Here is a 13339-nt window from a genome sequence, read left to right as displayed (position 1 = left end):
GCCCCTCGAGGCCCCGGCTCTCGGCTGTGACATTCACTGTGTCACCTTGTCACTAAATACTCCATTAAAAGAACAGGATTAAACTCTAATTCAGTTCTGGGCTCAAAATTCTGGATTCCAGAATTGAGGGAGCAAACTGGTAAATTAAGTTTGTTGCTGACTTAGAATGATAATGCTAATTCCTTAAACTAACCCCTGAAAAAGAATATTTTCAAACATTGATGCTTTTATATGTAAAATTTACATTATATACAAAAATACAGAATGTAAAATTTACATTTCAGAGAAATTCTGAAAGCTGGTTTTTAGAATTTCTGAATTTTGGGCAGAAGGAAGGAGCAGCCCTTTGCACACTGCCAGGACCCCTGGCACAAACCTGCAGCTTTTGTTGCCCTCACCTGCTTGGCTGCCAGCACAGGACTCTGAATGGCCCCGACGGTGATCTCTGCCCTGGCTGGCTCTGCTGAGCCCTCCACGTACTCCAGGAGCAGCAGGAGGGCCCTCACTGCCTCTCGTGGCCCTACACAAACAGCAGCCAGGTCAGCTCTGGGACAGTCAAACCTGAGCCTTTGGCAGTGTGGGACCAACACAAATTGCACCAGGATGGTTCAAAACAAAGGGATGTGGCAAACCCAGGAGCTGGCACAGATAGAGATCCTTTCACAGAGTCAGTGAGAAATTAAGGGAAAAGAGCGTTTGGATAATTTGCAATTGCAAACTGCAATTGTTACTCGTTTCTTGAGTTCCAGCTGGTTTTCTAGCCCATGGCACACACCTCTGTGTGCTTCATTCCTACTGATGTGTCTGTGCCCGGACTCATTCACAGCTCAGGAGTCAGGAGCTGTTTGCATTCTGTCTCTGAACACAGATCCTGTCCCAAGAAATTAAGGAAGAGAAAACTTCAAACACTTGGAAGTTTCATAACAGGACAAACAGGAGAATCCAGGATGTGTGATTATATATAAAATAATTTCTTAAACATTTAATACACCTCAGAGAAGTGGCAGAAAGCAAATGCATCTTAATTCTTCATAGTAGTATTACATTATAATAATTTTTGCAGGGAAGCTGTAGAACTGGAAAATGATCATTAAGAGAGAACTGCATTAAAATGAAGAAAAAAACTTTCTTTAAGAGAAAGTTTCATGAGGTTTTTTTTGTGAATTATGAATATATGCTGTAATGTAATGATTTTTTTTTCTGATTCTGTAAAAATTATCTTTAGTTTCCTTTTTTTCTCAAACGAAGAGGAACATTCCCAAGTCTGATCCCTCCCTGTTCCATAACAAACGTGGTTGGCACTTTACCTCCAGGCGGTGCCTCGGGGGAGGTCACAGCCAAGGACTCCACGGGCACATCCAGGGGCTCTCCCCCCTCCACGAACACGGGGTGTTCCCGGGCTGCGCCCCTCAGGCGGATCTCGTGGGCTGTGTGCTGGGGACACAGAAAGTTCTGGATGCTCGGGGCACTGCCAGGCGCTGCCACCTGCCCAGCAGCGCCGGGAGATGGTGGCATCGCCTCCCAGGAGCCATCCCAGTGACCCCGGGCTCCAGTGCAGGAGCTCTGCACCCGCCCCTGGGCTTGCCCACTGCACTTCTGTTCCAAACAGCCTGGGAATGCGCCTGGGGAGGGCGCTGGGCAAACCAAAACCACTAAAGAGGCAAAACTTTGCTGCTGCCAAACCCGGCCAAGCGTCGGTTCATCCTCAGCTCATCCCGACTGCGATCCCAGAGCCTGCGAGCGCGGCACAGCTCCCGCTCAGCCCGGCCCTTTGCAGCGCTGCCGCCGGGCATTGGCGCTCACTGCACCAATTAATGCAGCGCTGCCGCCGGGCATTAGCGCTCACTGCACCAATTAATGCAGCGCTGCCGCCGGGCATTGGCGCTCACTGCACCAATTAATGCAGCGCTGCCGCCGGGCATTGGCGGCCACTGCACCAATTAATGCAGCGCTGCCGCCGGGCATTAGCGCTCACTCTGCACCAATTAATGCAGCGCTGCCGCCGGGCGTTGGCGCTCACTGCACCAATTAATGCAGCGCTGCCGCCGGGCATTAGCGCTCACTCTGCACCAATTAATGCAGCGCTGCCGCCGGGCATTAGCGCTCACTCTGCACCAATTAATGCAGCGCTGCCGCCGGGCATTAGCGCTCACTCTGCACCAATTAATGCAGCGCTGCCGCCGGGCATTAGCGGCCACTCTGCACCAACTTTTGGAGTCCTGGCAGGGCCCAGGGCTGCCTGCGGCGCGGCCACCTGTGCATCCGGCCGGAGCAGCCCGGGGCAGCGCCGCAGATGGGAGCTGGCACCGAGCGGCTGCGGGAGCCGCTCCCGGTGCTGCTGCTGCTCCCGCCGGGCCGTGCCGGGCAGGCGGGGCTCCCCTCTGCCCTCTGCTCTGCCATCAAAGCCCTGCAGGAGCCCCCGGGAGCTGCGCTCAGCTCCCGGCCCCTCCTGACACAGCGATGGATCCCACATCACTGTTTTTATCAATTAATTACTGAATATCTAAACCTGAAAAATGTCAGAGGACCCCATATGTGCCCTTTCTCCCCTACATCAGTTCGCCCAATATTTAGACTCTTTTCATAATCCCGATTGTCTCACCTTGCCAAAGAGCAGGACCTTGAGACGGTCGGAGTAGTAGAGACTTTCATGATCAGGGCTGAAAGTAACAACAAAATCCTGGCTCATCCCAGGCTCAATTTTTCCTTCTGTTGGAGAGACACTGAACACACTGAAGCCATTATAGTTCTGTGTTCCTGGCAAATAAAAATGAAAATACAGATAAGAAAGGAGGACAGCTCCATTTTACTTCTTCATAAATTTTAAACCCATTTAATTTTTGTTGGAACAGCAAATAAACAAGAGCTGATACGTGGCTTTGCAGCAAAGCAGGGTGTTAGGAACACCAGGTAAATCCATCCATCAGTTTGATGCATTCATCTCCAGAGGAAATGAAGCAGCATCACCAACCTTCCCATATTCTGATGTGTTTTTACAGAGATGGACATCTTTAAATGTAATCTTTAATATGCAATTATTGTGTGGGTTTATTTAGATTTAAACACTAATATCTCCTTACTTGTAGGTATTTGCTTAGGCTTCATAAATTTATAGCTCCCCATATTGAAAGAATTACCACAGCTCCCACTGAGGAGCAAAATGAGATCTTTATTTCAGGGCTGTGATGCCCTAGGTCTGACAGTTGTGTGGATCTAAGGGGACACAGAAATGCTCTTTACACCTCCTGAGTCTTTAGCAGAGGACAAAGAGGAAAGAATAAAAGGAGGTTTACCAACAATCTCTGTTCTCTGCAGAGAGGATGTAAGAAAGGATGGAATTTTCTGCCGGTCTCTGTCCCATGTTGGTGAGAGCGACTCCAGTTGAACGGAGAAGGGCAGGGTCAGGCTGGAAGTGTTCTCTATCTGGGGACATTCATTCACACAACAGCATTTACATCAAGGAAATTGATTCTCAGGCCTGTAAGATCCACAGTTTGGATTTATTACGCTGCCTTAGTGCAGCTCTGTGTCCCAGCAGAGGCACAATCAGTGCTGCCCACACCGTGTCACACCAACCCCCACTCCCCACCAAATACTGGACTTTGGTTATTGACACACTGGGATAAAACCTGTGAGGAGACAGTTTGTGTTGTCCCCCTGCTCACCAGAATCCTGCTGTGCTCTGCAGTGCAGCAGGGGCCGTACCTTGACCGTGGCAGTCACCGTGTCCCCGGCCATGGCGTATCCCAGCTGCAGCTCCTCTCCCACGGAGCACTCCGTGCCTGGCACCACCCCGTGGCCGGACAGGCAGAGCCCGAGGCTGCTCTGTGCCACCCGCACCTCCAGAGTGTCCAAGAACTGCCCAGAGGGTGCCTGGGTCAGTCCAAGCAGTCCAAGTCCACCTCCCCTCCCACGGGGCCATCCCAGAACTGGGCAGGGATCAGAGGTTTTTCCTGTTGGTAACTCGTGTGTGTTACAAACACACCTCTCACATCTCTCCCCCTTTCCCCACTGCTGTTGTATCTTTTACTCACCCATTTCTCCTCACTTGGACAAAAAGAGATGATGAGGGGTTTGTTTTCACCCGGCTCAAGCCTTCCAACTGCTCTGACCAACACGAAGGGGCCATTGGGATCCAGAACGGAGAATCCCAGCTGAAACAGTGCAACTCAAGGAAAGAAGTTCACAAAGATTGAGAAAAAAGAGATGAGAACAGATTCCACATATTGTTTACGTGTCTTTTGTCTGAACTAAGCCTCTATGAGCTTTTGAGATATCAACAACTCAAGAGAGATGAGCTGGTGCTTTAGGGTGCAGCAGTTCCTCCTGCAGAGACAGAGGCTCACTGAGCAGAGGCTGAAGGCTGAGCTCCACACAAGGATACTTCCACCTTCCCTGGGGAGATGTTCTCTATTGTGATCCTCTTCATCACTCTGTGGCCTGCAAGGAATGAAAACACTTCCCAAAGTGAGGGTGCTCATCCCTGCCCTCCCATTCCTGCCCCTTCTTTGTGCTCCTGCCTGGGCCAGACACTCCTGCCAGGCCTTTGGCCAGGCACTGCTCAAAGCTCACAAAAATGCTTCCAGATTGGGCCAGTCACGTCTGGAGCTTCCAGTCCACGTTTGGGCTCAGGTCTGCTCCTTCATGGGCTGGCCAGAGGCTCCTTGTTTCTACCTAATTACCCCCTAAGGGCTAATTTCTATCCTGACTATTGGAAATGCAAACCTCTGCTGGGAAGAACTCACTGTCAGAGAGGAACCACTCCAAAGCAGAACTCAAATTCCATACCCACAGAAACGTCCCCAAAATGGGCGGTGTTGATCCCGGAGTCGGAGGTGATGAGAACAGGCGGGGCCACAGCAGGGCAGTGCAGCTCCAGGTACAGCGTGTTGTGAGGGCTGCAGGGAGAGCAGAGGGCTCTGGGGAGTGACAGGGCAGAGCTGGGGCTCAGACAGAGACAATCACTGCCAGGGGTCACTGCCCTGGTGACTGTGCCTGAGCAGAGAGGAGCTACAGCTGCCTCAAACTTTTCACACCATTATTCCTTCAGCTGCTTTGATATTCATGTGTTTGATTCTTATCCAACTGGTGGGCTGGGAGCATGAGTTTCTACCACTGAGCTATGAAGTAATTAGGATCAGAAAACAAATTTCTCCCCCAAATGAATAAATTAGCCAGCCCACCTTTTCCCCCTCACGTCTCTGGGTTACCCAGCTGCACCCACCTGCAGGTGAGGCTCCCAGAGCCCTCCTCTCCTGTGGCGTGGCCACTTGCAACAGAGCAGGGGATGAGGTATTTGTTAAAAGTCCCTCTGAAACTCCTCGTCAGGGAAGCCTGGGCTGCCCTATAAGCATCAGAACTAGAGAATCCAGGAATAAGAATTACCTCAGTGAGTGAGAGAGCAAGAAAAACATCAAATAAATATCTGCGGAGCTATTTGTGATTATTGTTTCTTAGTCACACATTCAAATTTGAATGTAACAGTGAAACTAAATGACTGTCAGTAATGGACCCTACAAAGTGGTTGGCTTTTGTTGCCAAAAGAGAATAAAAATTAAGACCCCAATAACAGATGTCACACTAAAGACTGCAAAAACCTCAATGCAATTTGCTTTGGTTGAATACATCAAATATTTCAGTGTCTTCAGTACTTCTACATCATTTCAATGACATGTAAACACACAGGATCACATTCCTCTAATGCAATACGTAGGCAATACTTCTAAAATAGGGATTTTATTTTTACAACCTCTGCTGAAAGTGTTTAAAAATTATAATTAGTGGATCGCAATGAACACGGGATTTTAGTAGAAGATATCAAAACATCCAGTGCAGCCAAATGCCTGGTGCTTCAGTATTTATTTACTTCCAAATCCTTCCAGACTCCTGAGCCTGGCCACAAGTGTGGCTCTGAGAAGTTGAATTACCTGCTGTGCCAGGGCCCTCGAGTGTCAGATTTTGCTGTGAGTCTCCCAGGCTCAGGCAGCAGCGCTGACTCTCCTGAGGTGCTCACACTGCACAGGGACAGCTCCAAATGCAATTTCCCAGCAGCATTTCACTGCCAGCACTGCTGCTGACCATGACCAATGGCCTGGACTGTGTAAGGCCTCCAATTAAAACCAGAATTGACTCCGTGCTGTGGATCTGGGCCATCGGCTGGCTCTGCTCTGTTCAGAAGAGGCTGATTTGAGTGGTTTCTGTTGGTCCCCAGGCTGGGATCTGCAGTTGCCCTTTGCATAAACCCCGCGTTGGCTCAGCCCCATCCCCCGCGCAGCCCCAGCTCCTGCTCCTGACAGATTCTTTGAAGTCTTCAATCCCTCTGATGCATAAAGGGATTCTTTGCCTCACATGAGAGGGTACAGCTGTGTGGCTCACAAGCAGCACTAATTTTGGAAACAGCCTCTGCAACACAGCTGAAGCTGTTCCCTCGCCAGTTTGCTTTCTTGTCTACCTACAGCTTTAGTAGATTTATTAAACTACTTCTAAAGAGAACGTTGTCTGTGTAGTACAAGATGATTCTGTTGACTTACTCGGGCTTTAACTCTTCGGGTTTTGGCTCACTGGGGCTATTTACAGCAGTCAGGCTACTCCTGCTTCCAGCCCTTTCTCTGGAAATGGAAACGCTCAATTTCTTCTGCTCTTTCTTTGGATCTCTCTTCTTTTTGTCCATCGCAGACTGAGGGGGATCACTGGAAATCCGACCAAGAGCACTGGAAATCTGATCAAAGACACAGCCAAGGCCACAGAGCAAGGAGGTGACACAGAACAGGGGACAAGGGACAACAGGATGATGGTGACAGCCCACAGCAGCTACTAAAGACAAATTTCCAACTATGTAAAATTTAAAAACTAAGTTGAAATGGACATATTTTACCCCCTCTTAGAAGAAGAGGTCTCCTCTTGGAGCACATGAGTAAAAGTCTCTATCTCATGGGAATTTTACCTTCTTATCTCATAATCAAAGACCACAGGTGCTCATATAAATTAAGTGACCTAAGGGTTGCATATAAAGTCCATGGATGCTGTAAATCTTCAGAAAGTGTAGATGCTTTTTCTTTTTTCTTTTTTAAGAGTATTTCAGTAGGCATTTGCAATAAAACCCTCTAGAAATACTTTGGAAATTGTGAGCATGAAATTAAATTATTGCTCGGTGAACAGGCCACACACTGAGTGCTCAGTCACACTCTCGTCCTTTATAGGCAGGTCCTGCATGGACCACGAGGTTCATTAATATGCAAATAATTTTATGATAAAAATACCCTCCAGAGAAACAAATCTCTGGAAGTGACACAGCAGCAGCCTGTGCTGTTCTTAGCATTCCTTACTTGTGTTCCTGCCTGTGGCACAGCTGCTGTGCTGAGGCTCCGTGCTGCCTCCTCCCTGATGTGCTGATCCGACAGCGCCGGGCTGAAGGACACTCGGATGGAGCTTTTCTGGGAATGAGGAGAACAGACGGGAGTGAGGGCACAGCTCAGAGCCCAACGGGGGCACACACAGAGCTCACACACACAGCAGTGAGGGCACAGTCCAGCCCTGGGACAGCCACAGAGCTCACACTCACAGCACTGAGGGCAGAGCCGAGCCCTGGGACACGCACAGAGCTCACACTCACAGCAGTGAAGGCACAGTCCAGCCCTGGGACACGCACAGAGCTCACACAGCAGTGAGGGCACAGCTCAGAGCCCAGCGGGGGCACACACAGAGCTCACACTCACAGCACTGAGGGCAGAGCCCAGCCCTGGGACAGCCACAGAGCTCACACTCACAGCACTGAGGGCAGAGCCCAGCCCTGGGACACCCACAGAGCTCACACTCACAGCAGTGAGGGCACACTCAGCCCTGGGACACCCCCAGAGCTCACACTCACAGCACTGAGGGCACAGCTCAGCCCTCACACACCCCCAGAGCTCACACACACAGCAGTGAGGGCACACTCAGCCCTGGGACACCCCCAGAGCTCACACTCACAGCACTGAGGGCACAGCTCAGCCCTCACACACCCCCAGAGCTCACACACACAGCAGTGAGGGCACAGCTCAGCCCTGGGACACGCACAGAGCTCACACTCACAGCAGTGAGGGCACAGCTCAGCCCTGGGACACGCACAGAGCTCACACTCACAGCAGTGAAAGCACAGTCCAGCCCTGGGACACGCACAGAGCTCACACTCACAGCAGTGAGGGCACAGCTCAGCCCTGGGACACGCACAGAGCTCACACTCACAGCAGTGAGGGCACAGTCCAGCCCTGGGACACCCACAGAGCTCACACTCACAGCACTGAGGGCACAGCCCAGCCCTCACACACCCACAGAGCTCACACTCACAACAGCACACCATTCACACAGCCAGAGCATTTCTGCTCTGGGGAATCACAGCAGCCTCAGGATAAGGGCACTCGCAGCTTCTTTGGAAGTCCAGGCTGTTACAGAGGGCTGGGTTTACTTCTGATATTTAAACATTCTTCACATAAAGCACAGTGACAACACTGGGGACAGAACACTCCCATAAGGCATTAGCCAGATTTGGTGCTTAGCCCTGCTGCCTGATTTCAAACATTCTTTCAAACAATACAAAATATTGCAGCTATTCTAACAACAATTGATGTTTTGTTTACAAGTGACAGCCTTTGTAAGGATGCAGACGATCAAAGGCTTGGCAGAACAGCCGACATTTCAAGTGAATTTACCTGCCCAGGCAGCACAGTTCCCACAGAAGGTGTGATGGTCACAGGACAGCCTTGGGGCACGTGGAACTGAAAGGAAGTGGGGCCAACTGGGACAGGGTCCCCACTGCCAATCCGTGGGACGGGGTGAGTGAGGGGGTTCCCATCCACGTGGGAATTGAGCACATCCAGAGTGGCTGAAGACACCGAGTTCAGGGCTGTAGCAGCAAACTGAACCAAGGAATGAGACAATTCAAGAGGTGGGTGGACTCCAACTGCTTTGCATGACAGCTTGAATTGTCTAAAAATAAACACATGATAAATTGTCTCAGCATAAAATAGTGTCTTAATCAGCCCGGAAAATAGGGAGCTAATCCTGTAGTCCCTATTTAAGCAGAATTTCAAGCTTGCAATGGGAATTTTGCCTAAAGATGAACAATAATACTATCTATTTTTAATGCACAATTGGCCAGAGTCCCTGCTTGAATTCTTCCTCTGTGAACTTCTGGAAGTACATCCAGTCAAATCAAAGTTTATGCCATCCTTATTGCAGTGGCATTGGCTTAATGCACAGAGCATTCTTACAAAAAAGAGTTCCTTCAGTGACTGTGCTGAAAAAGCAGCAGAGCACTGCAGGCTGAGGAGCTGGAGCTTGGCTGTGGGACAAGGATAAACTTGAGGAGGGGTGGGAAAAGTCACCTGAGTAAAGACAGACGTGAAAACCAAGGATGAAAGCAACAGGCACTGAGCAGCTCTTGCAAGTGGAGAATTCCCACCTGCCTCAGGTGCTTACCCAGCCTCACCTCCCCAGGGCAGGCAGGGATTCAGTTTTGGAACTGGGTTAGCACTGGGAGCCCAGTGATATTCAGATTTTAGCCTCCCTGCTGTCCATCCATGAACTCACCTGTTGATCTCTGTCCTGCAGGTGAGCTCAAAGCTGTACTCTTTTGCCTTGGTGGCTTTAAAGATTATGTCCAGTGTCAGGCTTTCCAGGGGAAGAATAATTCCAAATCCATCGTTGGGCTGAACTTCAACGAACTTCAAAATGGCAGGAAAATAAATTATTAGTTAAATTATCAGTTTATTAATAAATTAAAATAAGATATTACTGACAAGATTTTAAAAAATTGTTATTAAATGTGGAACTGTCAGGAAAAGAGAAACCTTCCAGGGAGAAGTTTTTGTGTGAGTCAGTGCCCAGAGTCTGAGGGGCAGATTTCTCATCTCAAAGGAGCTCAAAAGGTATTAAATCCATTAACTCAGATTTCAGGAGAATCCCTTCCCCAGCTTCTTCCTATCTGTGGAAATCACCTTGCTCTAATGTTTATTTACTCTTCATAGAAACCTGAATGAAATCTGGTTCTGAAATCTGAAAATCTCAGCAGCTGCCCCTTGTCTTTGAGAGCTGATTCCTGTCTGAGGCAGGGACACCACGGGACAGGAGCAGTTCCACACCCACAGCTGTGGTTTGTGCTGGAGCTGAGTTTGATTCAGGGAAGTTTCCCCATCACACTTCAGCTCCTCAGGAAACACAGGCTGGGAAGTAAAGCTTTTGTGAAGCTGAAGTTAACAAGTTCTTTTAGCTACTCCTTGATTTTAAGCCAGCAGAGAGCAGGGCAATGCCTAATTGACTGCCAGCTTCCTCCAGCTCTGATGCCAACGTGCACAACCATTCCACACTGTGATCACCCTGCTGTTATGGAGCTCGAAGAAACAACTTTGTCCAAAAAATTATTCAGGAGACCCAGCCCACATGAACCCAGCAGCTCCTGTGATTAAATTTGTGCTTCCACATCAACTTCAGTCACTCAGAAAGTGCCCAGGCAGGGCCTGGGATGGTTCCCAAGGAGCATTTTAAAGGCAAAGCCTTTGGGCATTTGGTGCAAAGTGGGCACAGTGCTCAGCCTGAGGCCCAGCCACAGCCCCAAACATGCTTTGTTTTATGGTAAAAGTGTCCCAGGTGTTCTTTTAGGAGATCTCTTGGTGTAAAAACCCGGGAATTCTGATAGGAAAAGGTCAGGAACAGGAAAATCTCCTCGCAGGGGTTTGCACTGCCTGGCAAATGCAGAGGGTGCCACCAGGGAGATTCACACACTGCAGGACAGAACTGCACAGGGAGCAGGATTCCCATGGGGCTGCAGGAACCAGTCATGATTTATTTACACTCACACTGAACACGTTCCCATGACACTGAGATCTATTTTGACAGCAGAGGAGGTGTGTGTGGGATAAGCCCGTACCTCTGGCAGTCCCACAAATCCAAACTCCTGTGGCAAGATGGATTTGTTTGTTAGGATGACATTTGCCTGCACAGCTTCATAGATCGTGCAGTATCCAAAGTTGATCTGTGCTGGGCTGATTTCCAAGTCAGAAGTAGTAACAATGGCATGGACGGTAAAATTAACTTTTTTAGCCTGAAACAAATGCAAGAGTACAGGATAAAAACCTCCATCTGTGGGTTGTAAGGACAGGATTTAAATGAAATGTCATCCAAAAGGAAAAGTGCAAGAAAAAGTTACCCTGCTCCTTGACAGTAACACGAGATCAGAACTGAGGAGAAAGGATTTAACTTCCAGCATTGCAAACATGAGACAAGAAAAAACTATCAAATCTGTATTAGCACTTTCAGCATCTTTTACTATTATCACAGAGGCTCAATTAGTAAAGAACTAATCTAAAATTAGGCACCATTAAGTGAACATTTACTAAAATAATTTACATAAACTGTCAGTCTGATAATAAGCATCACAAAAATCCTGACCTTGTCCATGATCAGGATTGAGACTGGGACCTCCAGGATTCCTGTCTCTGCATTGAAATATCTCCCTGCATCTTCAGGAAGGGACTGCCTGAAAACCCAAAAGTACAAATCCAAAGTAAGGTCAGTGCCATTAAAACATTCTATCTTCTCACTAAGGAACTTTGGATGGATGATTTCCACACAAAAAACCCCAAACTGAATCCTGTTACTTAAGGTCTGAAAGTTTTATTATTCACAGCATTTAATCTTCATTTAATTGTCCTCAAACTGGAGGATTCACCTGGTTAAGCATCAACTCCAGTTGACGCTGAAGGGAATTCTCATTAAAATTCTGCTTGCGAGATAAATTCAAATATAAGAGAAAATGGAAAAAGAATGGTGGAAGAAGATACCAATCAAAAATCAGTGGCTTGTGAAGTTTCACCTTCTGACCAAAGGAAAGAAGATGCAGTCAGGTCAAGAATATTCTGGACTTGTTCCAGATTTCCCTCAGCCTGGCACCCCCAGGCAATGCTGTGAGCACGAGGTCATGGGCTGCAGGGCAGGGATTGACCTTGTACAGTTATATTGAATAGCTTTTTGTTTTAAAGACAGGGTTTAGACACATACAGGATTTTAAGGGCAGTCACATAGGTCAGCATCCATTTATCCTTTTTTTTAAATGCCATCCAATCATTTAAAATTCTGAAAAATTAAAAGCTTGCTCTCTAATCAGAATATAAACCCTGGGCATCTTTGCTGCAGCCCCAGCACTCACCAGCCCAGGCAGGGCAGTGGCTCCCTCTGCCCACTGAGGTTAAAGATCAGCCCGAGGCAGAACCACTTTGTATCCCAAAGCAGAGACACAAAGTGAACAACCCTGGAGCCCTGCAGTGCCTGGTTACCAACCAGCCTAAGGATTTAGAAGGAATATGCAGGTTTTCTGTAGGTGAAGCATTTTGCTGTCACAAGCTCCATTCCAGAGCTTCAAGCCAAGACAATACAAACCTGGAGCATTTTTAGCTCTGCTGCTCTATTTTTATCTCAGAGCACCAGAGTGAGTTGCTTCCTGTTCTTGAGTCTGCACAGTGCTCATGTTCTACTACTACTCATGGAATTGCATGAAACTCTTTAATGTATTGTTAAAGAATAAAAGTAACACCCACTCAGTCACCATGGTGATCCGAAATCTTGCTGTTATTTTGCTATAAGGACGATGTTCAAAGGTGTTGGGAAGTTCTTTACACGTAGAACTGAGGTTATGTGCAAGGGAGGAGTAAAGCATCAGCTTTCACTTTGTCACAGGACATCTGAATAGCAGAAGAAATTAATCTATTTCATAATAATCCAGAGGGGGAAGAAAATACTTGTAATTGCATGGACACAGGGATGGACTCTAAATTAGCTGCTGTACCATGGGGAAAAGGTCCTGGAATCCTTCAGAAAGCTCTCTGAAAATGGCACAATTAAAGAGAAGCACAACAGACAAATCAGATTTAGACTGCCAGTACCTGCAGGACTGGTTCCAAATGCAGGGAACTACAGGACGTGGTGTTTGGGAATTCTGAAAGGCAGCAGAGTAGAAAACCTGCCTTCAGCTAAACAGGAAATGTTGGCTTCAAACTCCCAGAAATTGGATTTTGGAACAGGTCCGTGTGCACAGAACACTCAGGAGAACTTCCCAAGCCTTCAGGCAGCTCCCTGCTCCCTCAGCACTGCTGAGTGGGGGCTTCTTCTCCCTTTGGTGTCACTTGTAGCACAGCTGCTCTATTAATAGAGCTCCTGATGCCAGCTCGCTGAGAGCCCTCACGGAAATGTGTCACTGGCTCAGTGCTTCCCTCGGCTCCCAGCATCAGCTCTTTAAAACTGATCCCTACCCTCAGACAGCCAGATACTTATGTCGTGTGTCAGAAATGCCTTAATCTCATCAAATCTC

The 13339-nt window shown here is 48.3% G+C and overlaps 1 protein-coding gene across 6 annotated transcripts in view; it reads right to left on the bottom strand.

Annotated features, from left to right (window-relative positions):
- The window catches only part of CFAP74 (cilia and flagella associated protein 74), a 39312-nt gene that overhangs the window by 3540 nt on the left and 22433 nt on the right, over nt 1-13339 (bottom strand). For 4 of the 6 annotated variants that reach the window (XM_063417359.1, XM_063417358.1, XM_063417356.1 and 1 more), the window contains 15 exons: nt 11425-11512; nt 10904-11077; nt 9568-9701; nt 8688-8964; nt 7326-7433; nt 6531-6718; nt 5225-5359; nt 4789-4898; nt 4385-4440; nt 4035-4154; nt 3706-3858; nt 3294-3423; nt 2603-2757; nt 1308-1434; nt 399-520 (listed from right to left, as the gene is read on the bottom strand). In XM_063417359.1, the coding sequence (XP_063273429.1) occupies nt 399-520; nt 1308-1434; nt 2603-2757; nt 3294-3423; nt 3706-3858; nt 4035-4154; nt 4385-4440; nt 4789-4898; nt 5225-5359; nt 6531-6718; nt 7326-7433; nt 8688-8964; nt 9568-9701; nt 10904-11077; nt 11425-11512 (2077 nt within the window). The remainder of the gene's footprint in view (nt 1-398; nt 521-1307; nt 1435-2602; nt 2758-3293; nt 3424-3705; nt 3859-4034; nt 4155-4384; nt 4441-4788; nt 4899-5224; nt 5360-6530; nt 6719-7325; nt 7434-8687; nt 8965-9567; nt 9702-10903; nt 11078-11424; nt 11513-13339) is intronic. The other 2 variants (XM_063417360.1, XM_063417361.1) reach the window with 1 other exon arrangement.

The sequence above is a fragment of the Prinia subflava genome, chromosome 21 (assembly GCF_021018805.1).
Source record: "Prinia subflava isolate CZ2003 ecotype Zambia chromosome 21, Cam_Psub_1.2, whole genome shotgun sequence".
Classification (NCBI taxonomy): Eukaryota; Metazoa; Chordata; class Aves; order Passeriformes; family Cisticolidae; genus Prinia; species Prinia subflava.
Note: the sequence above shows the minus strand (reverse complement) of the source record. Positions and strands in the feature narration are given on the sequence as shown.